Raw genomic sequence first — 26,811 nt, forward strand, 5'->3', positions numbered from 1 at the left:
GTAGTTTGGTTTTTTTTTTTTTTTGTGGGTTTTTCTTATATTGACTTGTATGAGATGTTTATATAGTTTAGATATTAACTTTTTATTGGTCATATAATTTGAAAATATTTTCTCACATTCACTTGTCTTTTTCTCAATGGCTTCCTTTGCTGTGCAAAAGCTTTCACATACCATATACTAAAATAAATTCCAAATGAATTAAGGACCTACAAGTAAGACTAGAAACCATAAAACCCCTAGAAAAAAACATAGGCAAAATACTCTTTGATATAAATCGTAACAATATTTTTTGGATCTGTCTCCTAATGCAAAGGAAACAAAAATAGAAATAAACAAATGGGACCTAATTAAACTTAGACAAAAATTTTAAATCAACTATTAAAATATGTTCAAAGAACTAGAGAAAATACTAACTAAAGAATTAAAGTATGAGGGAGTTCTCACTGTGGCTCAGCAGTAACAAATCTGACTAGTATCCATGAGGATGTAGGTTCGATTCCTGGCCTCCCTCAGTGGGTTAAGGATCTGGAGTTGCTGTGCACTGTGGTGTAGGCCACAGACACAGCTCATATCTGGCATTGCTATGGCTATGGCATAGGCCAGCACCTGCAGCTCTAATTCAACTCCCACCCTGGGAACTTTCATACGCCACAAGTACGGCCCTAAAAAACAAAACAAAACAAAAATTAAAAATAAAAAAAAAGTTTTAAAGAATTGAAGTATGAGAAGTATGTCTCACAAGATAGAGAATATCAATAAAGAGACAGAAATATAAAAGAAAATCAAATACAAATTCTGAAGTTGAAAAGAACAATATATGAAATGAAAATTCACTTGCAGGGCTCAACATATTTTCATTTGTAAGAGAAAGAATCAATGACCTTGAAGGTAGGTTTCTTAAAAATAGAAGGCTAGGTTATTGATTTGAGATATTTCTTCTTTTTTAAAATCAGTATTTGAGACTATAAATTTTCCTCCAAGCAATGCTTTAACTACATTTCACAAGTTTTGCATTTTGTCTTTCCTGTTGCATTTATCCTAAAACTATTTCCTAATTTCCTTTTTGATTTCTTCTTTGATTCACTGGTTATTTAGGAGTGTGAATTTCTATGTATGTATTTGTGAATTTTTATGTATTTGTGAATTCCTCAAATCCCCTGTTTCTGATTTTTAATTTCATTTCACTGTGGTTGGAGGACATACTTTGTATTATTTCAATCCATTAAAATTTCATTTCAATTCTCCCCAGGTTTCAGAACAAACCCCCAAAACCACAACTATCTTTTTTTGTGGAAATTAACAAGCTGATGATTCCAAAGTCCATATATAAATAAAAGAGATCTAGACTATTTTAAAACAATCTTGATAAAGAAGAAAAACATTGGAATACTTTAGCTCTTGACTTCAAAACTTACCTCAAAGCTACAGTAATCAAGACAGTATGGTTCTAGAATAAGGAGAGATATAAGATCAATGGAATAAAATTAAGAGTGTAGGACTAAATCCTTATATTTACATTTGTGGTTCATTGATTTTCAACAAGAGTTTCGAGAAAATTCAACTGAGAAAAATAATAGTCTTTTCGACAAATGGTGCTGGGATAACTGAATATTCACATGCAAAAGAATGAATTTGGATCCCCACTTCACTCAAAATGGGTCAAATACGTAAACATAAGTGCCAAAACTATAGAACATTTAAAGAAAACACAGGAGTAAAAGTTATAGTTTCTTAAATACAAAATCAAAAGCTCTAAAATAACTAGTAGCTAAACTGACCTTGATTAAAATAAAAACTTTTATACTTCAAAAGATACCATTAAGAAAGTGAAAAGCCAGGAGTTCCCGTCGTGGCGCAGTGGTTAACGAATCCGACTAGGAACCATGAGGTTGCGGGTTCGGTCCCTGCCCTTGCTCAGTGGGCTAACGATCCGGCATTGCCGTGAGCTGTGGTGTAGGTTGCAGACGCGGCTCGGATCCCACGTTGCTGTGGCTCTGGCGTAGGCCGGTGGCTACGGCTCCGATTCAACCCCTAGCCTGGGAACCTCCATATGCCGCGGGAGCGGCCCAAGAAATAGCAACAACAACAACAAAAGACAAAAAGACAAAAAGACAAAAAAAAAAAAAAAAAAAAGAAAGTGAAAAGCCAGAACTAGAACAAACAATCCAAAAATTTATATGGAACCATTAAAGACCCAGAACTGCCAAAGCAATCCTGAGGAACAAAAACCAAGCAGGAGGCATAACTCTCCCACACTTCAGGCAATATTACAAAGCCATAGTAATCAAGAGAGTGTGGAACTGGTACCAAAACATACATACAGACCAATGGAACAGAATAGAAAACCCAGAAATAAACCCAGACACCTAATGTCAATTAATCTTTGACAGAGGAGACAAGGATATGAAATGGGAAAAACACAGTCTTTTCAGCAAATGGTACTGGGAAAACTGTACAGCCACATGTGAATCAATGAAACTGGAACACACCCTCACACCATGCACAAAAATAAACTCAAACTGGCTTAAAGACTTAAGTGTAAGACAAGACACCATCAAACTTCTAGAAGAAGAGACCATAGGGAACATATTCTCTGATATCAACTTACAAATGTTTTCTCAGGCCAGTCTCCCAAAGCAACAGAAATAAAAGCAAAAACAAACCAATGGGACCTAATCAAACTGACAAGCTTTTGCACAGCAAAGGAAACCATAAAAAAACAAAAAAGACAACTTACAGAATGGGAGAAAACACTTTCAAATGATGCAACTGGCAAGGGCTTAATCTCTAAAATATACAAATAACTTACAAAACTCAACAGCAAAAAAAAAAAAAAAGCCAGCAACCCAATGGAAAAATGGGTTGAATAGACATTTTTCCAAAGAAGATACTGATGGCCAACAAGCGCATGAAAAAATGCTCAACATCCCTGATTATTAAAGAAATGCCAATCAAAACTACTATGAGGTATCACCTCACGCCAGTCAGAATGGCCACCATTAATAAGTCCACACATAACAAATGCTAGAGAGGGTGTGGAGAAAAGGGAACCTTCCTACACCGTTGGTGGAAATGTAAATTGGTATAACCACTATAGGAAACAGTATGGAGGTACTTTAGAAAACTAAATATAGAACTACCATTTAACCCAGCAACCCCACTCTTGGGCATATATCCAGACAAAACTTTCCTTGAAAAAGACATGTGCACCTATATGTTCACTGCAGCACTATTCACAATAGCCAAGACATGGAAACAACCTAAATGTCCATCAGCAGATGATTGGATTAGGAAGATGTGGTATATATACACAATAGAATACTACTCAGCCATAAAAAAGAACAAAATAATGCCATTTGCAGCAACATGGATGGAACTAGAGACTCTCATCCTGAGTGAAGTAAGTCAGAAAGAAAAAGACAAATGCCATATGATATAACATATCTGGAATCTAATATATGGCACAAATAAACCTTTCCACAGAAAAGAAACTCATAGACTTGGAGAACAGACTTGTGGTTGCCAAGGGGGAGGGAAAGAGAATGGGATGGACTGGGAATTTGGGGTTAATAGATGCAAACTATTGCCTTTGGAATGGATAAGTGATGAGATCCTGCTGTATAGCACTGGGAACTATATCTAGTCACCTATGATGGAGCATGATAACATGAGAAAAAGAATGTACATATGTATGTGTGACTGGGTCACCTTGCTGTGCAGGAGAAAACTGACAGAACACTGTAAACCAACTATGATGGAAAAAATAAAAATATTTTTTTAGAAAAAGAAAATGAAAAGCATTGGTTTCCTACTGTACAGCACAGGGAACTACACCCAATCTCTTGGGGTAGAACATGCTAGAAGATAGTATCAGAAAAAGAATGTCTATGTATATACGTATATGTGGGTCGCTATGCTGTACAGCAGAAATTAACACAACACTGTAAATCAACTCTATTCTAATAAAAATTTTTCTAAAAGTAAAGTGAAAACACAACCCACAGAATATAAGAAAATATTTCAAGTGATGTATCTGGTAAGGGATTTATTATTTATTTATATCAGTAACTCAACAATGAAAAGACAAGTAATCATAATTGTTTAAAACACAGGCAAAGAATTTGAATAGACCTCTCTCCAAATAAGATACACAAATGCAAAAAAAAAAAAAAAAAACCCACATGAAAAGATGTTCACGATCATTAGTCATTAGGGAAATGCAAATTAAGACTGCAAGGAGATATCATTTCTCATCACTAGAATGGCTGCAATTCCAAAGGCAGACAGCCACAACTGTTGGTGAGGATGCTGGGTGGCAGGGGGTAGGTGGGTGGGGGAACAGGACCCTCATACCTTGCCAGTGGGAAAGTAAAATGGTATGACTGCTCTGGAAAACAGTCTGGCATGTCTTCAGAATGGTAAACATAAAGTTACTACATGATTCAGTGTATGAGTTTCATACCCAAGAGAAATGAAAATATATGTCCAACACAAAAACTTTACACAAATGTTCATAGCAATATTTATTCAAAACAGTCCAAAAGTGGAAACAACCCAAATGTTCATCAATTGATGAATGGATAAATAAAATGTAGTATATCCATGCAATGGAATATTATTCAGCAATAAAAAGAAATGAAGTGCAGATACATCTGCAACATGGTTGAAAATTGAAAACATTATGCTAAATGAAAGGAGTGAGACACAAAAGACCATGGGTAGCATGATTCCACTTATAGGAAACATCCAGAATAGGCAAACCCACAAAAACCAAAAGTGGATTAGCAGTTAACAAACCCGACTAGAATCCATGAGGATGTGGGTTCGATCCCTGGCCTCTCTCAGTGGGTGAAGGATCTGGTGTTGCCATAAGCTGTGATGTACGTCACAGATGTGGCTCAGATCCCACGTTGCTGTGGCTGTGGTGTAGGCCGGCAGCTGTAGTTCCAATTAGACCCCTAGCCTGGGAACCTCCATATGCCTCGGGTGCGGCCCTAAAAAGCAAAAAAAAAAAAAAAGAAAGAAAGAAAGTAGATTAGTGGCTGCCAGGGCTTGGGGAAAGAGAATGGGGGTGAGGGGGACTGCTAATAGAGACAGGATTTCTTTGGAGAGTGATGAAAATGTTCTAAAGCTAGATAGTGGTGATGTTGTACAGCTCTGAATATACTAAAGGCCAGTGAATTCTACACTTTAAAAGGGTGAATTTTATGTTATGTAAATTCTATCTCAAAGCTGTTATTTTTTAAAGGTGCAGCTTCTGTTATTTTTTAAAGGTGCAGCTTATTTCTCTTTTAACTCTTTTGTCATGACAAAAATACATTTTAATTTTCCATTAAACATTTTTTCTTCTCAGTTTAAAATATAATTCATAATTGAACATATTTTGAGTTTAGAAACATCTAAACTATTCTAGGAGGTTAAGCAATGTCTACAAATAATATAAAAATTGAAGTTAATACAATATGATTTTTACCTTAAATAAAGAATATTATAAGTTGTGGGTAAGGTTGGGTTTTTTGTTTGATTTGTCTTGCTTCAGGTTTTTTTAATTAGAGTATAGCTGATTCACAGTGCTGGGTAAAGTTGTTTTGAACTGTCTTTATCCTCCTCAATAACAGATTTTTTTTAAAGAGGAGCTTGTTTCAGTTTCTTCCTTGTGGTTAATTTATTTATCATTTAAGAGGATATGAGAACTAACTGAAAATTATACAAGCTCGGCTACTGGCAGGGTTGCTTTAAAAGAAGAAGTTGTAGGATTAAAAACATTTTATCACATATCATTAGCAACTTGGATGTCATATGCTCCCTAATATTACAGAATAGAAATGAAAACCATGAGATATACAGCAAAAATCACAGCACGTTAGCAAAACAGGACACATAATGGATCAAAATACAACATAGCTCTGAAACGTCTGGAAATATTCATCATGATGATGACATTTCTCTTTTAACTGTGAAACTAAAATCCTCCAGTATGTCCCCCAGTATCTCTTGTGACATACTGATTTAAAATACACTATTTATCATGGTGATATTAAAATACATTGATCTTTATATTTCATAAACTTGAAATTGGCTCATAGATTAATATTCTGATCTAATCTGATTTGAGAATTACATGGAGGAAAATACATTTTAGTTTAATAAATGTTGATTTACATTAAAAAACTAAACGTAGAACTACCATATGATCCAGCAATCTCACTTCTAGGTAAATATTCAGAGAAAACCAAAATTCAAAAAGATACATGCACCCCAACGTTCACTGCAGCACTATGTACAATAGTCAAGACACAGAAGCAACCTAAATGTCCATCGACAGAGGAATGGATAAAGAAGATATGGTATATATATACAATGGAATACTACTCAGCCTTAAAAAAGAACAAAATAACACCATTTGCAGCATAATTAGAGATTATCATACTAAGTGAGGTAAATCAAAGAAAGATAAATATCATATGATATCCCTTATATGTGGACTCTTAAAAAAAATGATACAAATTAACTTATTTACAAAACAAACAGACTTCAAAAACAAACATGGTTACCAAAGGGGAAAGGTGGCAAGAGAAAGAAATTCAGAGTTTGGGATTAACATATACACACTACTCTATATATATATATATATAACAGATAATCAAAAAAGAGCTACAGTGTAGCACAGGGAGCTCTACTCAAGAGTAGAGAAGAAACACCGTGTAATTCACCATTTATATCCAGGGGGCTTTTAAAATTAGCTATAGTTAAAGGTAAAGGTATATAAATATGGATGTGTGTGTGTAAATCTCTACATATAATTGGAAATACTTGTAATATATAAAGAAATACTTGTATATATAAATATTATTGCATGCCTTGTGAGGTTCTGTAATAACCTATACAGGAAAAGAATCTGAAAAAGAATGGATATATGCATATGTATATAACTGAATCATTTTGCTATACACCTGAAACTAACACAACATTGTAAATCAACTAGACTCCAATAAAAAATAAAAATCAATTTTAAAAAATGTGGATTTACAATAACTATTTAGAAAGCACTAAAAGAACATTTACCTTGAGGTTCATTTTCTCCCATTTCAGCATCAGAATCACTGTCTTCGTTATTTGGCAAAGCAGCCGTTTTTCTTTCATGCATTTTTCTCTACAACGAAAAAGGGCATTTTTTTTTTTAGCTCCAGCCCATCTGTAGAAGCAGCAGCTTCCATGTGAGATGATTTTTTTCAGCCCACACCCACCTTGGACAGCAGCTCACTGCTCCACTGTCTAACCCCCTTGGTGATGGTGACGACGCACTCCACAACTTTGTTCAGCGTCTGCTGTATGTCTTCCAGGACTGGGGCCATGGTGATGTTGGGAATGGCCAGGGTGATGCTTGCCCGGAAAATGGGCAGACTGTTCTGCTTCATTTTAGAGGCACTGTTACTGTCTGAGTTAACACAAAACAGGGAAGATTTCATCTTTTTCCTTTAAAATAGGACTTATTTCATTTGTAACCAGAAAAATTAAAGCACCTAGAACAAGACATAATAGGTATATCATCTGACAATATATCTTTGTTGGATGAATGAATGAATGAATGAATGAATAAAAACTAAGGTGGAGGATCTAGTTATGCTCAATACTACAGAGCAGTTCAGTGAAACCCAAGCCAGTTTCTGCTGATTACCATCTACAGGTACACGCTCCATAAAGGAAACCCACAGCGTGGAGTCAGGCTTAATTATATAAATTCTTACATAAAATATTGAAAATGATACTGTCCAAATAACAGGAGGCCGACAAATTAAATATAGACTAAGTAAGCAAGGAATGAAAAACAAGAATAAATATCAGAACAAGCCTAAGTCAGAACAAACAGTCAGTTTAGAATTTCAAATAAAACATACATCTTTCCTACCGCCACCAGTATATCCAAACTGGGAGCAAAAAGTGGGAAAGAAATACCATGTAATTCACCATTTATACACAGGGGGCTTTTAAAGTTGGCTATAGTTAAAGGTAAAGGTATATAAATATGCATGTATGTGTGTGTGTGTGTGTGTGTGTGCAAATCCCTGTATATAATTGGAAATACTTATCATATATAAAGAAATACCTGTAATATAAAGAAATATTTGTATATATAAATATCATTACATGCCTTGGAAGAGGCATACAATAATATTCAACATATCAACCAACAGTTGATAAGTTCTAATATTGTCCCTAAGTCAAAGAAAATGACTATCCTCCCTTCTGAAGTGAAATAAAACATAATAAACCATGCCACCAATCAAAAAATTATTTTAACATTTCCACTTTTATTCATCCACTTTTAATTAAATATTAGAGAAAGTTTCCCTTAAATGCCAAAATTCAAAATAAATAAAAAGTCTTTATTGTCCTATTATTTAATTTTAACTAATTACTGTTTTATTTTTATATACATATTTTTTCTTTTTTTGAATTGAATGTTTTATTTAACTCATTATAGTCCAGAAATTAACATTTAAAATTATTGAAAAAATAAAGCCAAAAAAATTAACATATTTTACATTTTTTTCGTGCAAAGGCTCCAAAATCAATATGTGCTTTAACATAGCTCAGATGCAGAATTTTCTTTGGAAATACTTGATCTGTACACATTTTTTCTTTTTATGGCCACAACTGTAGCATATAGAAGTTCCCAAGCTAGGAGTTGAACTGGAGCTGCAGCTACCGGCCTACACCACAGCCACAGCAATGCAGGATCCAAGTCACATCTTCAACCTACGCTACAGCCTGGGGCAAGGCCAGATCCATAGCCCACTGATCAAGGCCAGGGATTAAACTCATCCTCTGGGAGACTACAATGGGTGGAGCCACAATGAGAACTCTTTTTTTTTTTTTTTTTTTTTGCTTTCTAGGGCCTCACCCTAACATATGGAAGTTCCCAGGCTAGGGAATGAATCGGAGCTACAGCTGCTGGGCTGCACCACAGCCATAGCAACACTTAACCCACTGAGCCAGGCCAGGGATCGAACCTGCAACCCTGCAACCTCATGGTTACTAGTCGGATTCGTTTCTGCTGTGCCACAAAGAAAAATCCCTGAACTCTTATTTTTATATTTTTTTAATTTAAAACTTAATTTCAAAATACCTCTAGACTTGATGGATTTTTGTGGCCCATTTGGGAAATGCAACACCTAGCTCTGAATGGTGCTGAGGAGAGATGATTGGATTGAGGAGGAGCAAACCAGCTAGAAAATACTAAACTGACATGAAAATAGTAATACAATTTTCCGCTTTGAAGGTAATGGCATTAATAAGATCTTTCTCACTTGCTAAGACTGGCTAATAATCGAAGAATTTAACAATGAAATTATCTTTCTATTGATCTCCTTTTTAAAGTCTCTTTTTTCTTTCACTAATTAAAATAATTCACTTCATATGTTTTCACCTTATTACAAAAAGATTAGAAGTGTTCCCATCATGATGTTGTTTATTAACAAAAGCAAAGCGACCTTAGGCAAATTATTTCACCTCCCTGGACTGCAGTCTTCTCAGTTTTAAATGGGAGTGATGATAGCATTTACTTCACAGCATTGTTGAGATAATCCAAGTTCATAAGGCATAAACTTACAAGGAGACACTCAAGAAATGGTGGTTTCGATTATTTCAATTTAGCAGGGATGCACGCGCACACACACAGCGACCACGCGTGGAGCCAAGAGGCAAACTCTACCAGATCATTACCCCGGAAGTGGATCAAGTTGGAGGAATGAATTCGCCTGCGCATGGCCTCCAGCGTGTTCCTTGTAACCTTCAGAAGAGCTTCCGTGTTTTGGTGATTGAAATGAGAGAGCAACTCCCGGGCCCCCTCCTCTAACACCTCGGTCTCTTTCTTCTTTCTCGCAAATGTCGTCAAGGGCAGGAGGCCTGGCCGGGCATTGAGGGAAGATGTCGAGGTGTCCAAAGTTCCTTCTTCTCTTTTTGCTGTTACAGAACGAGAGAAATTGAAAGAGAGTGGGGCTGGGAGTGGAGGCATAGAGAGAGAGAGAATGATCTATTGCAGTTAAAGACAAGAAAATTGAGATAAATTACATGCAAGTTTAATAACACCTAAATGTCACACTTCTTCCGAAATGAGGACAGGAAGAGGAAAGGGGGCACCAGGTGGACTGATGGAGGCCTATTCTCCTCCATGTTAAAAGACAGGAGGAGGAGTTCCCGTCGTGGTGCAATGGAAATGAATCTGACTAGGAACCATGAGGTTGTGGGTTCGATTCCTGGCCTTGCTCAGTGGGTTAAGGATCTGGCGTTGCCATGAGCTGTCGTGTGGGTCACAGACACAGCTCAGATCTGGCATTGCTGTGGCTGTGGTATAGGCCAGCAGCTACAGCTCCAATTAGACCCTTATCCTGGGAACCTCCATACGCCACGGGTGAGGCCCTAAAAAGGGCAAAAGACAAAAAAAAAAAAAAAAAAAAAAAAAAAAAAAAAAACGGAGGAGAGGCAGGAGCTATGGCTGCAAAAGCAAGGCAGGGCCTGGGGGCCCAGCTGCTGGTTCTCTGGGTTCTGTCTGCCCACCAATAACCATAAACCCTGGGGGGAAGAGCTTCCATTCTTTGCCTCTCCATGTCCTCATCTGTCCCACAAACCCTTTGCTCTGGTGTAGACAGGGCTCCCATGGGAATTCCAATCCATAACCCATCCTACTCTGACAAGATGAAAAAACACACATTTATACCTATATGCAAAGACAGCTAACAAGGGCCAATGCAAAGTACCTGTTTGTAGAGGTTAACAAAAAAATAGTAGGAATTAATGACATGGTGTCATTAAAATGTGCTCTGAATCATAATTTCAGATTCATAAATGTCCTTGCAAAATTTGGAGGGTATTTATAGAAATATGAAATTCATCGCTATGCAGAAAATTAAATTTTAGTTTTCAATAATGGCCTAGAAAACTAAGAGCCCTCTTTCCATTATCCCTTCCATTACCTGAACTTTCATTTTTTGAATCAGCACTATTTATGTTGGATACTTTTTCTCTTTCTTCCTTAGATGGAACTTCGACATCCAGCAACATATTTATTAGTTCATTGACTGCTTCCTCCACTAATGAGCTTTTAAAGTGTAGTACCTGAGCAGCATTTACACAAAGGTCCTATTAAAAAAAAGAAAAAGAGAAAGAGAAAGAAAGAAAGAAGGAAAGGAAAGGAAAGGAAAGAGAGAGAGAGAAAGAAAGAAAGAAAGAAAGAAAGAAAAGAAAGAAAAGAAACTTAGCACCGTGTCATATTTGTTTACCTAGCTTCTGAGATATCATAACGCCGTTAAGTCCAGCCTCCGGATAAGATTTTGGCCTCCAACAATGCTCGACCACACCTCTCCCACTAACCCAGGTCAGGCATCCCATAAAGGAATGTGTTAAAGACCAGAGAACCAACTGGAGCAGATGGACCAAAATTATACTTACCTCCCCAGCAGTGGAGGAAATAACTCTAAAGCCATGAACAGCCTCTCTTCCCATGAAGTTTCCTTCTTTTCACATAAATCTTCTCTAGTCAGCCTTCCTTCCCTCTTCTCCTTTGCCAGCAATCCACCTTTAATTAATTTCAGATATTCCCCGCCCCTCAAACTAGATTACACATTTCTCGAGAATGAGATTTAATAAACATAAATGGATACATTGGCGCAATTTAATCAAGGCAGACAGACAGACAGACAGATGGACAGATGGGGATAGATGATGTAAGCAGTCAGTGATTTATCACATAATGGAAAACAAGCCTGTGAAACAATGGACTCTGAGTTGGTCATAGTCTCCGTTTCAAGTTCCAAACAAGATTCATCTTGATATTCTAATGTGTTCATGTGTTCATGGACCCTCCAGTCCAGCATCAGCTTCATGGTTCATTTACCACCTCATCACCCATGACATTCACCGCCTCTCTACTGCTGCAGGTAATCTGGCATTTTGATGCCATTAAAATAGGAAGATTCTGATGTGTCCTGAAACCGTTAAACTTCTTAATCATCATATAAAGTATAAAATAACAACTTCACTCTCAACCCAGAACTCCACCCAACTCCTAATCTCCATCCCTAGCCTACAGAAGGTTTTGAAAAAGACACAGGTCAGAGACTGGGTAAGGGTTCGGATAGAGTTAGCACAATCTGGTAAAAAGTATAGACTCCAGGATGAAACAATCCGGCTTCAAATCCTAGCTCTGCGTGAATCTGGGAAATCCTGAGCCTTGATTCCCACATCTGTAAAATGCTAAGCACCTTAGAATGTTGTGAGAATTCCATAAGATAATGTATGTAAAAATGATAATTACAGTGCCTGCCGTAAAGTAAGTACTCAAGAAGTGCTTGTTATTATAGATCAGCAAGTCGCAAATAACTACAGCCTCATCTCATGCCATATAAACTAAATCTTTGTTTTCTGAGAAACTGCTAATACTTAAAGTCTTCATCTTAAATCCTCTGACTCTACACACCCTCCCCTAATGACATAGTTTCTCACATCAGTCATTCTTGTGCCAACATCCTTTACTCCATCACTCCCTCAGCCCCACTCAGGAGAAGCCCAGCCCAGATGAACCAGGCAATCTACCCTCTCTATGTACACGCACGGGTCATGGCAAGGCAGGTACTTGGCATTTGGAATTCATGGCTCAGGAATCATTCTCTATGACTCCAGTCACATTTCTCTACCAGGTCCCTTAACTACTGTGTCCTGGAACGCTTGTACCATCCTCCTGCATCATACTCAGCTAATGACCTTGATTTCTATAGCACAAAGCAAATGGAAGCCACGACATGGCCCTGACCCCATGCCCTCACCCACAAGACAAATCAGCCTGCATCACTAACCCCTTTTCCCCCTTTTTCAGTGAATGCATAATGATTTTTATTTTTTTTCCATTATAGCTGGTTTACAGTGCTCTGTCAATTTTCTACTGTACAGCATGGTGACCCACTTACACATACTGTATACAATCTTTTTTTCTCACATTATCATGCTCCATCATAAGTGATTAGACATAGTTCCCAGTGCTACACAGCAGGACTCATTGCTAATCCATTCCAAAGGCAATAGTCTACAGCTATTAACCGCAAGCTCCCCATCCATCCCACTCCCTCCCCCTCCCCCTTGGCAACCACAAGTCTATTCTCTAAGTCCATCATTTTCTTTTCTATGCAATGTTTGTACTCCTATTTAAGAATTCATAATCACGCAATATGAATTCTAAGTCACAGACTCCTGATTCCCCAGAGACTATGCTTACCAACTATTCCCATTTTTCTTGATCGGTCTCTACTTGATTTGCCCCCTCGGCGTAGGAACATAGGGAACTGCAATTCAACATCTTTCTACCATAACAACAATCTTCTGCCTCGGGGCCTTTGCACTTGCTATTCCCTCTGCCTGAACGCTTTTCCCAAAGATAGTCACATGGCTTGCTCCCTCCTGTCCTGTGTTCAGATGTAATCACAGACATTATTCCTGACCATCAACATAAAATCACAGCTCTCTGTCAGGTACTCCTTTTCTCCACTACCCTCTTAATTTTTCTCCATTGAGCTTATCAGCCCCTACATGTTGTTTCTTTATTGGCTTCTTTATTGCTTGATTCTCTATCAAGCGAGCATCATGATGGCAGAGATTTCATCTGTTTTGTTCATCATTTTATTCCCAAGCAGTGGTTTGCAAAGGAGGGCCACAAAAAAGCGTTGTAGGAATAAGTGAAAACGTTCTTTTATATCTGTAGTCATTCACGTTGGTGATCAAAATGTAAAGTAAAATTAGGCCCTATGATTTTGCTACTTAAAAACTAATAATTATAATTATTTATAATAATAAATGTATTACTGCATTTTATTATAATAAAAGTATTGCTCTATTGGGTAAATTATTATAATTATAATAAAGCAGTCTTTGTTGGATGATAGTGAAATTGGTACTATTGCATTGCTGATGGCATTGGAAGTTGATACCATCATTTTGAAAAGCAATTTGGCTACAAATATTAAGAGCCTTTAAATTAAGACACATTCTTTAACTCAATAATCATATTTTGGAGGAAAAAACACTCCAGAAAGGGAAAAAAACATGAAACATAAATACATTTGCTACAGCTTCTGGTAAAAATAGCAAAACTCTAGAAATCATCTAAGTGCCCAACAATAATGAACTAGTAGGTAAATTAAGGTACATCAATTCAATAGAATATTCTGAAGTCATCATGAAAATGGTGACTAAGAAAGCCATGTAGCAACATGAAAAATATTTTGTGAAGAAACAGTAAATGAGAGGAAAAAAAATGCTCTATTCAAAATCTGCTGTATGTGTAGCAGGGATCACAAATTTATTAAGAGGTATGTAAACTATAAATTTTAAATTATAAATAACAATGGTGGTGTAATTGGCTGAAAATGCTATTTTTCCCATTTTTAAAAATATTCTAAAATTTGCTTTTAAATTTTAAAAAATGCAAAGTTCCCATCATGGCTCAGTGGTTAACGAATCCGACTAGGAACCATGAGGTTGCGGGTTCGATCCCTGGCCTTGCTCAGTGGGTTAAGGATCCGGTGTTGCCGTGAGCTGTGGTGTAGGTTGCAGTCACGTCTTGGATCCCACGTTGCTGTGGCTCTGGCGTTGGCTGGCAGCTACAGCTCCGATTCGACCCCTAGGCTGGGAACCTCCATACGCCGTGGGAATGGCCCTAAAAATGGCCAAAAAAATAAAAAATAAATAAAAATAAAAATAAATTTTTAAAAATGCATTTGTATAAAACTATCATAAGAGTAGGGGTAATATTAAAGCCACGGAGCCCAGGAGTTCCCTTCATGGCTCGGTGGTTAATGAAGCCAACTAGGATCCATGAGGATGCAGGTTCAATCCCCGGCTTCTCTCAGCAGGTTAAGGATCCAGTGTTGCCATGAGCTGTGGTGTAGGTTGCAGAAGAGGCTAGACGCCTGAGTTGCTCTGGCTGTAGTGTAGGCCGGCAGCTGCAGCTCCATTTGACCCCTACCCTGGAAACCTCCATATGTAGCAGGCATGGCCCTAAAAAGAAAAAAAAAAAAAAAATGGACCCCAGTGATTTCTGGGAGGGAGGATAACAAATAAGCAGGCAGGACAAGGCAGAGTTTGGGGTCTACCCAAAGCCAGTGAGTCTAAGAGAAGTGGGAACGATAAATTTCTAAAGTGTAGACATTTAATTTTGATTTTATAATAATTTAATATAAACTATATATGCAGGAAAAGATTAACATGGCAGGCCTGAGACTGCTATCCTGAGTGTGAGATTGGTCTTTGGGTGGTGCCTGGGAGTCTGGATTTCAGGAAGGTTCAGGCTGTTAAGAATGCCTCTGTCCCTGACCACCTGTGCAAATGGTATGGTTTATGCTGAAACCTGCTTTCTTTCTGGTTGTATGGAATTTTGGTCTACACTAGGCAGAGACCCAATAAAAACCTTGAGCATTAAGTCTCCAACAGGCTTTCTGGGCATAAATATTGCACAAGCGTTACTGCATTTTTGTTGCTGGTGGGGGGTGGGGGTGGAGACAGTGAGTTCCGTGTGGCCCCTCGCAAGAGGGAGAAAGCGTTAGGAAGCCCACATACGCCTGCCTCCAAACTCTGCCTGTCTTTTCCTTGTGCTCTGACTATGCGTCCTTACTTGTCACCGTAACAAGTCTTGGTCCTTAGTGCCACCAGATTCTGAGTTCCATGAGTCCTTTTCGTGGGGATGGGCCTGGGGACTCTTGACATATTAAAATCACCATTGATGAGTTTTTTGTTTTGCTTTGTTTTGTTTGCTTTTTTAGAGTCACTCTTGCAGCACATGGAGGTTTCCAGGCTAGGGATCTAATCAGAGCTACAGCTGCCAGCCTACACCAGAGCCACAGCAATGCCAGATCCGAGCCTCGTCTTCGACCTACACCACAGCTCAAGGCAACACTGGATCCTTAACCAGCATTGGGATCGGTTACTGGAGGCCACCAATCGAACCCACAACCTCATGGTTCCTAGTCGGATTCATTTCTGCTGCACCATGACGGGAACTCCTGATGAGCTTTTATAATCAGGATGTCCACTGGAAATGCTGTACATGATGCTAAAGTGACATTCTCCAAGGGGCACCTCAGAGAGCACTGCTCCCAGGATCCTAATCCTGACACAGGGAAGAAAGGAAGAAAGTGTCCCTTTGGGAAATGTTTGAGAAATAATAGATTAAAGAAGAGTTAACTAGATACTTTCCCAGGAGTCCTTCTGGAGGCATTTATTTATTTATTTATTTATTTTAATTAAAAGAAGGTTTTATTTTAATATGTTAATGTGGAAAGACTCTGAAGGGGAAAAGGAGGGTATAGTGGTTCCCATCGTGGCACAGTGGAAACGAATCCAACTAGGAACCATGAGGTTGCAGGTTCAATCCCTGGCCTCCCTCAGTGGGTTAAGGATCCAGCATCGCCTTGAGCTGTGGTGTAGGTCACATTGCTGCAGCTCTGGCATGGGTGGGCAGCTGTAGCTCCGATTAGATCCCCAGCCTGGGAACCTCCATATGCCACGAGTATGGCCCTAAAAAGCAAAAAAAAAAAAAAAAAAAAAAGAGGTTACAGTCTTTTCCCTAAACTGACTGAACACAGACCCCACCTTCCAGAGCTTTACCTGAAATGGCTCTCCCAAAATGTTCAAAGAAGAAATTCTGTCCAGAAGCTGCCTAAAACAATTATTTTATTAATTAACCCTAGTTTACTAGAAGCTCTACAGCAAAATAGCACCATGCTTCAAAAATGATGGAAAAATGAGGAAAAAGTATTCCATGGCCATCTCCCTCCTACCCTCTGAAGTAATTTGTTCTTCGTGTCTAAGAGACCCCTCAGATGCATTCCTCTTCATTTTCAAATTATTGTCAGAAGCTTCCTCATTAGCATTACCAGTCAGAATTACATCTCTCATGGACCAGTCAGAGGTAGGAAAAAAAAATGTAATTTAGGGTTCTAAAATGTCACAAAATAAAATTTAAGTGAAAAACATCAATCTTTTAATAACCTTTGTCATTTGGAGAAAGTCTTCACAGCTAAGTGGCTCCTCCTGGGGCAGTTGACAAAGAAGCGTGCTGCTCATTTCTTCTAGGACAGCGTCAATGCGGAACTCGATCAGATCGTTGACCCTGTCAAGCAGCAACTCCAGGTCCTCTATGGAAAAAAAATACAAGTGAATAAAAGAGATAAGGCATTTTTCTTTTTTAAAAAAAATGAACATAATTAAACTTCAGTAGTAAAATCAGGATTAAAGTTCCTCCATAGAACTGTTTCATGCTTGGTTTTCTCACACTATTACACTGCGGGTTTTTTCATTTTCGGTTTTTGAGGGGTTTTTTTGGGGGGGTTGTGGCACCCCCACAGCAAGTGTAAGTTCCAGAGCTAGGATCCGAACCCACACCGGCAGCAACCAAGCCACAGCAGAGATAATGATGAGTCCTTAACCCACTGAGCCACCAGGGAACTCCACACCATGCTCTCTTTAACCAGTTTTCTAACTTTCTCAGCCTGCCTAACTCTGACTCAGACATGAAGATTCAGCTCAAATGCATCTCCCCCAGGAGGCTTTCTGTGAATCTGCACACGTACAAGCCGGCCTTCCTCCTGTGTTGGCAGTGACCCAAGTATCCCTCCATCTACACCACATTGTCTACTTAATGTGTCTTATCTTTTGGCATGTCATCTTTTTCATCCTTGTATCTTCAACACTTAACCCAGTGCCTTTTCTACAGAAGGCACTTAACAGATACTACTAAAGTGAAATTGCCCCAATTTCTTTTTTTTTTGCTTTTTTTTTTTTTTTTTTTTTTTTTTTTTTTTTGCTTTTTAGGGCCAAGCCTGCAGCACATGGAAGTTCCCAGCCTAAGGGTCACATCAGAGCTGCAGCTGCCAGCCTACGCCACAGCCACATCAATGCCAGATCTGAGCCATGTCTATGACCTATACCGCAGCTCATGGTAATGCCAGATCCTTAACCCATTGAGCAGGGGCAGGGATCAAACCCTTGATCTCATGGACACTAGTCAGGTTTGTCACCAATGAGCTACAACAGGAACTCCACCCCCCACTCCAATTTCTTTTTAACTGTCACTATCATAAGGTACATTTTCTTTAAGATGCACTAAGTTCCACAGGCAGAAAGACCAATTCCGAAGGAAATTAACAATTTGCATCAAAAATAGAAATGACAGCTAATGTATCTCCATCTAAGGGGTAAATATATTTTTCAACAGATGTTATACAGTTAACTTTCTTTTTTCTGATACTACTAGTTACATACATATTGTATACTCATGATATATCAGGAATTTATACAATTCCTTAAATAAGTGCCTTTACTTCCTAAGGAATAAAGCCCTAAAAGTTTTCAATCATGTTTAAGCTAATTATTAAAGAGGCTCCTCAAGATACCAAATAGTTCTGCCTGGTAGGCTTATTTCACTATTAAAAGAGAATAAAAACTTTTATTTAAGCGTGTGTGTGTGTGCTCAGTAAAATTCTTTATATTTCTGACCTATTCTTCAAAGTATCTTCAAGGACATCTGCGATAAGCTGAATAATGGCTTTCAGAGACTTTCCACGTCCTAATCCTCTGGGAATGTGGGACTCTGCAAAGGGGACTCTGCAGATGGAATTAAGCTCAGGATCTTGAGATAAGATTCCTAAATTATCAGGCGAGGGGGAGGGACAGGGGGACAGTGTCGTCATTGAGGCCCTTATAAGAGGAACACAGGAGTATCAGAGTCAGACAGAAGACAGTATAACCATGGGACACAGAAAAAAGAGATTCCAAGATATTATGCTGCTAGTTTGAGGATGGACTGACCAGGAAGCAAAGGAAGTGGGCACCCTCCGGAATGTGGAAAGGGCAAAGGAACGGATTCCCTCTCGGAGCCTCTAGAAGAAACCATCCCTGACAACACCTTGATTTTAACTCCCTAAGATTTACTTGGACTTCTCACCTCCATGACTGTTCCTTTAAGCCACTAAGTTTGTGGTGGCTTGTTTTAGCTGCAGTTGGAAACCCACACATCTACGCATGGACTGTAGAAAATCATGCCAAGTCTTAGGTGTTGTTTTGAAGAGTAGACAATGCTCTCTTAAATGCGTGATACAAATAACCACCCGTAAATATTAGTGTCAGTCCACTAATCCAAAATAGAATCCAACTGTTGTTGGGATTCAACATAGCTTCCCAAAGAACCTCATCTCTGTTAGACCTCAGTTCGTTCATTTAAATTACAAAAGAAAAGACTATCAGAGAATTAAGAGCTTCTTCAAAAAAAGAGCTCTGGTCTCCAGCTAACACTAATAAAATATCTAAATCACTAACACTCTAATTCTAATACTCTCTAGGGAGAAAATTACTGAAGTCTACCTTGGCAGCCAGTTCTAACTGGGCTGTGCTAACTCTTATTATGAAGTTTTATAAAAATTTATAAAAATTTATAAAAATTTATAAAATTATAAATGCCTCCTTTCTCTTGTTTTAGTTCCTGGAGAGATGTATTTTGAAAAGAATAATGATTTTGAGGTAAGGAAACTGGAATCTAAACTCATCCTTACTGCTTACATCTACATAACATTAGAAACCATTCAGTTAGCAACTCTAGATCAGTTTTCTAACTTTAAATGGAAGGTCTTATTTAAGCACAGACATAGAAAACAGACTTGTGGTTGCCCAGGGCAGGGGGAGAGAGCGGAATAGACAGGGAATTGGGGGTTAGTAGATGCAAACTATTATATTTAGAATGGATAAGCAATGAAGTCTTACTGCATAGCACAGGGAACTATATCCAGTCTCTTGGAGAAAAAAAAAATTATTTCTATAATCTTCTCCGCTCTTATACGCTATGGTTTTCTGATCATGTATTTCATATTATTCAACCTTCAAGTTAATATTGTAATGATCCTGGAGTTCCCATCGTGGCTCAATGGTTAACAAATCCAACTAGGAACCATGAGATTGCAGGTTTGATCCCTGGCGTTGCTCAGTGGGTTAAGGATCTGGCGTTGCCATGAGCTGTCATGTAGGTTGCAGACGCAGCTCTGATCTGCTATTAGTATAAAAAGCTGAATGATTCTAAAGATCTTTTAATGACCAACAATAAGTAAAATGTTTAAATGTAGTTAATCTCTGGAGATAAAATTAAATAGTGAAATATATATATATATATATATATATGTATATATATATATATAGTTCCCAGGAAATTACTGACTTCATATACCTGGTAAAATTCCTTAGGGAATAGTTTAAGAATAACACTTCTGGGAGTTCTCCTCGTGGCTCAGTGGTTAACGAATCCAACTAAGAAACAAGAGGATGCAGGTTCAAACCCTGGCCTTGCTCAGTGGGTTAAGGATCCGACATTGCTGTGAGCTGTGCTGTAGGTCGCAGACACAACTCGGATCCCGCGTTGCTGTGGCTGTGGCATAGGCTGGTGGCTACAGCTATGATTAGACCCCTAGCCTGGGAACCTCCATATGTCGCAGATGCAGCCCTAGAAAAGACATTAACTCTTTGAGGATGTGGGTTCAATCCAAGGCCTTGTTCAGTGGGTTAAGGATCCAGCGTTGCCACAAGCTGCAGAGTAGGTTGTAGATGCAAATCAATGTGGTGTTGCTGTGGCTGTGGTGTAGGCCTGCAGCTGAGCTCCAATTCAACCCCTAGCCTAAGAACTTCCATATGCCACAGATGTGGCTGTTAAAAAGAAAAGAAATATTTAAGTCTTTCAGCCATTTTGAGTTTATTTTTGTGCATGGTGTGAGGGTGTGTTCTAGTTTCACTGATTTGCAGGCAACTGTCCAGTTTTCCCAGCAATTCTTGCTGAATAGACTTTCTTTTTCCCATTGTATGCTCTTGCCTCCTTCATCAAAGATTAACTATATTAAAAAGGGGGGGGAGTTCCCACTGTGGCTCAGTGGGTCAAAGACCTCACTAGTATCCATGAAGATGCAAGTTAGATCCCTGGCCTTGCTCAGTGGGTTAAGGATCCGGTGTTGCCCTAAGCTGTGGTGTAGGTTGCAGATGAGGCTCAGACATGGTGTTGCTGTGGCTGTGGTGTAGGCCAGCAGCTGCAACTCTGATTCAACCCCTAGCCTGGGAACTTCCACATGCTAGGAAAAAAAAAAAAGAATATACTCTTCATTTCATTATTTATATCACAATATATCTATAAGGAATTTATAATGGACATTAGAAACTCAGCTTTCAAACTGAAAAACAACAACCATTTAAACAGACTTACTGATCTTTGCAAAAGCATTTTTCAAGTATATGTCAATGTTCAGAGATGCCCATGTCAGTGCAGCCAGGCCAGGCTGGAGAGCTTCTTCCACCTTCGACAAATGGGGGACCATCAGCTGCTCTATGATGGGAGGCATTTTTGACTTTACTCTCTGATATTCAGCCAGCATCATCTACAGTGAAATGGAGGTAAAATAATCAAATACTATCTCATTTTTAATATCTATTAATATCTCATTTTTTTAATCCAAAAGGTTTTTTTTTTTTTTTAGGGTCCAGCTGTAGGGCTCCAATAGCAACCTGGCAGGTAGAGCAGCCAAAACAAAATAAGAATAGAACAGAAGACAAGAATTCTCTCCATAAAATACAAATTCCTACTCCAGGAAAACACAACTGAAGAAGAGAGAAAAATAATTTAAGAGGAAGTTTTTCACCCCCTACCCAGCCCAGAAGGGGAGAAAAATTCTGAGGTCAAGACACTTTTCTAAACCAGGTTAGGTCATGTTATCAGTGCCTTAGCCCGATAAGTTCATTCATTTAACTCTGTTCCCTGGCACCATGTGCTCCCTGCTCCTCTGGGCACTTCCTATGGATCACGCATCACCCAAAGTGGTGAAGTCACCAGAGATCTGGCTCAGGGATCAGAGGCCATGTCTTGACAGAAGACTCAAAGCATATGAGAGAGTCAGGAACCAGTGCTGATGTTAACAAGTATCATGGCTTCAAGTATCATCCACAGGCCCAAGGCAACCAAATTCACATCTCTAGCCCAGACTCACTCCTGAAGTCAAGATACACATACGAGCATTGAGAACTATGTCTAGATACACATGTTGCAACAGAAGAAAGGGTGGGGGAAAAAACTGTAATTGCAATGTATACATGTAAGGATAACCTGACCCCTTTGCTGTACAGTGGGAAAATAAAATAAAAAAAAAACTTAAAAAAAAAAAAAAAGATACACATACGGCAACAGCCTCCTCAACATCTCTACTTGAAGATCTAACGGACATCTCAAACTTAACATGTTCAAAACTGAAAGCTTGTTTTTATCCCAAAACCTCTCTGCCCACAGCATTCTCCATCTCAAACAATGCCAATTCCAACCTCCTTGTCCTAAGGCCAATATTCAAAGTCATCCTTAGAGTTCCTGTTGTGGCTCAGCGGAAATGAAGCTGACTAGTATCCATGAGGATGCAGGTTTGATCCCCAGCCTTACTCAGTGGGTTAAGGATCCGGCGTTGTCATGAGCTGTGGTGTAGGTCGCAGACACGGCTTGGATCCCATGTTGCTGTGGCTGTGGTGTAGGCCAGCCCTAGTCTGGGAACTTCTGCATGCCACAGGTGTGGTTCTACAAAAACAAAAACAAAAAATAAAGTCATCCCTGACTTTTCTCTTTCTCTCATATCCACGTGCAATCCATTAGGATGTCTCTGCTTCTACTCGCACCCTCTATAGCCCATGCTCAAGTCAGATCACATCATTCAGCTTACAGGGCCACCTAACTACCTGCATGGCTCTAAGATCTTATGTTGATCTGCAAAGACTGACCCAATCTGGTCCCCATTCCTTCTCAAATCTCATCACTAATCACTCTTCTCCTCTCTTACCTGCTCCTGCCCTACAGTTTTCCTGCTGGTCCTTAGCTTAGGGGTCTTTGTATCTCCTTCAAATAATTACTGAAATGCCACCTTATCAATTAGTCCTGTCCTGGCTACCTATTTAAGATTGTAAACCATCACCCAAAACTACCTACATACTCTACCCTCTTTGCCCTGGCTCAGTTTTTTCCATAGCACCTATCACTTTCTCATAGAGTATATAATTTACCTATTTATAATAATGACCATAAGTTCATTCTTATGTTCTCTCTTATCCAGTTAAAATATAAGTTCTATAAGGACAAGAATTTTGTCTGCTTTGTTCAACGCCTGAAACAGTCCCTGGAACATAGAAGATGATCAATTAATATTTCTCTAGTTAATCAATTAATATTTCTCTAGTTAATCAATTAATATTTCTCTAGTTAATCAATTGTTATTAGAAGGAATATTTGTGGTCAGAAACTCACAGTAGTCCACTGAAATGTTATCTGTTGTATAATGTTAAACTGTTTCAGTCTTTTGCTCACATGTTACCATTTTTAAGTAAGACTAACAATACACCAACCCACCTTTTGTGGTAAAGTTAATATTAATAATAATTAATTATAAGAAAGCAACTTTAATTTCTTAAATACAAGTGTTTTTAAGCTCATCTTTGTAATGTTCATGTTGATATTTGTCTTTAGATCCATGTTTCCCAAAATGTTTTCCATGATATACTAGCCCCAAGAGAGTCTATAAGAAAAATGGTCCCAGATGGCTAAGTATGGAAAACACTGTACACAATATCTCTCCTCTTGGACAGTCACATGAATATTAATGATTCTGAGAAAACTGCACGACGGAAGTAAGAAGTCCAATGACTTTGTGAACTCTGTCAAACCCAGAATTTCCCAAATGCACCAAATCATCCTTTCTTCATGTAATACTTTTTCACAATTTCTATAAATCCTTTCAATTTTCATGAGAAACCTACATGTGATGGTTTTATTAGCAGCTACTTATACATTTCCTGAACTGTTTTATCCACTTACCTTTTTTTCAATGTTCATCACTTATTCTATGTTGGAAGCAATTCCTAAGTCAGTACCTAGCAGGCTTTCTACTTACTACCTAATCCTCTAACACTAGGAGGTATTTTCACCCATTTTATAAATTAAAATCTGAGGCTTAGAAGGGTAAATTAATTTGCCCAAAGATAATGTTTTGAATCCAGACTGGCTTCAGAATCTGTATTCTTAGTAATTACTCTGTGCTGACTCAACTCTTTCTAGTTTGAACTGCCTTGAAGAAAACAAACTCTCGGCGACTTCAGCATATCTGTAGAAGCCTGAAAATTCTGTTAAATATTCAGCATAACTCAGCAACACCTGAGAAGGTCGCCCAAACATGCCAAAAGGTCTGCTCTTACCAGCTACTGTTGACGTTGAGTGGGAACCTTTAACTCGTTCAACCTCAAGATACAGTAAATGTTAACCAGATGATAATTCACATGCTAGAGTTGTTATTTACAACTGTGATATTTAAAATATTCTTTGACTTTCCTCCCTTTGTTGGGTGGGATCTATGTACCCTCTCCTTGAAACTGGGTGGGCTTATGGAGCCCAACAAAGGAGAAGAGAACTGATGCTATGAAACATATAAGGCTGGTGAAAAGGCCATTCAGCTTCCTCCTTGTTTACTATAACACCCACTGTGGGAGGCTTGAATTGTCTTGGAAGAAATTCTACCACCCCGAGGCCTCCATCCAGGGAGGATACACATAGATGTTCCAGTCCTTAGTCCCAGCTCAGCAAAACTTCCAACCATTCCCACCAAAGAACCAGAGAATGAGCGCATCATGGACCTTCCAGATTTTACATCTGCCAACTGAACTAAAAGCCTTGGTCAGTGCTACATGGAACAGAGGAATCACCCAGCCCAGCCTTGCTTAAATTTGTTACTCACATAATCATGAGATATAATGAAATGGTTGCTTTAAGCCACTACATTTGGGGGTTGTTGATTACATGCAACGGAAAACCAAAACAGCAATGCTATGGAAAAAAATTATCACTAATCATTTTATAGTCTCATAAATAGTGTTTCCTAGTAAAAATAATTTCTTTATAAATATGCAGATTGACTAAGTTATTTCTCTAACATGTAAGAAAAAGCTAAAACCGAATTGCAACATGCTGCCTCGTATTTGAGGAGCTTATATTAATTGAGTGTCCATTGCCAGTATTGACTTTCTAATATAACATGAAGGAGTGGGAAAATAGTAGACTACGAGTTTCAATTCTGGTCCTACTTCTGCCACTTACTAGCTATGATACCTTGGCTACGTCATTTGATTTCTCTAAGCCACAGTTTTGTCACCTATAAAATAATATAATAGTGTTCTGTCCCAATTACCTAACATGGCTGTGGAAAATATCGAATGGAATAATAAATATGAAAATGGTTTAAAATATAAGCCAGTGTGAAACTATGTGGACTTTTGGGCCTTGTCCATTACAGGGTGGTCCATTATATATGGACCACTATAAAACTGTGACAATGTTTTCCATGTTGTCAAATATCATGGCAGCATCTCTGACTTCATCCTGAGCATCCTGTGGGAAGCACTTGTCACTGGTAACCAGTCCCTTCTTCATGATGTTTTTCTTACCCTTGGCTTCCTGACACTTGGTTTCCACCTACCTCAAAGGCCAATCCTGAATTTTATCAGCACATTTGTCCTCTTCTATCAGACCTGTTAGTATTGGAGCAACTCGGGGTTTAAGGTAGGCCCTCTACTCTTCTTTATATTCTCCTCCGTTGAGAGTCAGGTAGGACAGTGACTTTAAATAGCAATTATATTCTGATAACTCTCAAAAGTATAACTTCAACTTTGACTTCTCCCCTCAACTCCAGACTTACATATCTATCTGCATGGAAAACACCTCTACTTCAATCTCTAAAAATCATCTTACACTTAAGATGGAAACTGCTGATGCCCTCCTGCCCTCCCCCACAAAACACAGCAGTTCTGGCCTTTTCATCTCTAAAGTGGAACTTCCACTCATGCCTACTGCATATTACTAAGCAAGTGTGCAGAATACAACCAACACACTAACATATATTAGCCCTACTTTGAGTAAATCCATTGAGTTGTTCACACCAAAACAAAGGACTCATCTTTGAGCTCTCTCTCAAACGTCCTGTTGATATCATTCTCTAATCCACTGATCTACTATCGACTGCCATCCTTGCTCAAGTCACCATCATCTCCGTCCTGAACCAGTGTAACAGTCCGCAAACTGGCTTTATACGCTTGTCCTCTTAAAATCTAGAGCAGCAAGAATGATTTTTATTATAAAAGACATCATGCCTTTTGCTCCTGCTCAGATTCCTCTAATGGCTCCCTGGTACTCGAATATATAGCCTTGGTTTACAAGGTCTATAATGACCTGCTCCTTATCCCAACCTATATTCTAGCCTCAGTCACTTCACTACAGTCATGCTTTCTATTCCTTGACAGTGACACACCACCAGACTTTTGTTTTTTTAATGCAAACTAGGGCTAGCCAGGTAGGAGAAAAAAATAAGTACTATACCTTCATGTCACTGAAGTTCTTTTTGTATACATCTCGTTTCTGGAAAAGGGCAGCTGCAAGTGGGGAAACTTCCAGACCCATCTGTGACATGCACTCTGTTTCTCTAAATAGGGTTAATATCTGAGGATCAAAGTTTACAAACAATTCCCCTGTGCCAGGAGCCTTCACCAATAAAGAAGCCTCCAGTCCTATGTGAATTTCTTCAGTCTGTGAGAAGAGATCAACAGGATTACTGTTAGAAAGTTCAACGCATACACCGGGTACCTAGCGTGGCCACTTCTGGAAATGAAGATCACTAAGTGTTCTTCCATGGATTTGAACTTCTCAGACTAAAGACAGTGGGGCCC

At 38.6% G+C, this 26,811-nt stretch overlaps 1 protein-coding gene across 3 annotated transcripts in view; it reads right to left on the bottom strand.

Annotated features, from left to right (window-relative positions):
• The window catches only part of DNAH5 (dynein axonemal heavy chain 5), a 319,273-nt gene that overhangs the window by 177,888 nt on the left and 114,574 nt on the right, over nucleotides 1-26,811 (bottom strand). For all 3 annotated transcript variants that reach the window (XM_085001716.1, XM_085001717.1, XM_085001715.1), the window contains 7 exons: nucleotides 26,465-26,671; nucleotides 21,281-21,452; nucleotides 17,038-17,183; nucleotides 10,977-11,142; nucleotides 9,727-9,966; nucleotides 7,248-7,438; nucleotides 7,066-7,153 (listed from right to left, as the gene is read on the bottom strand). In XM_085001716.1, coding sequence (XP_084857842.1) covers nucleotides 7,066-7,153; nucleotides 7,248-7,438; nucleotides 9,727-9,966; nucleotides 10,977-11,142; nucleotides 17,038-17,183; nucleotides 21,281-21,452; nucleotides 26,465-26,671 — 1,210 coding nt within the window. The remainder of the gene's footprint in view (nucleotides 1-7,065; nucleotides 7,154-7,247; nucleotides 7,439-9,726; nucleotides 9,967-10,976; nucleotides 11,143-17,037; nucleotides 17,184-21,280; nucleotides 21,453-26,464; nucleotides 26,672-26,811) is intronic.

Source organism: Sus scrofa, chromosome 16 (genome assembly GCF_054392235.1).
Source record: "Sus scrofa isolate SSC_HxYL_T2T_F1_AM1 chromosome 16, Sscrofa_HxYL_maternal_Yorkshire_Landrace_v2.0, whole genome shotgun sequence".
NCBI classification, from domain to species: Eukaryota; Metazoa; Chordata; class Mammalia; order Artiodactyla; family Suidae; genus Sus; species Sus scrofa.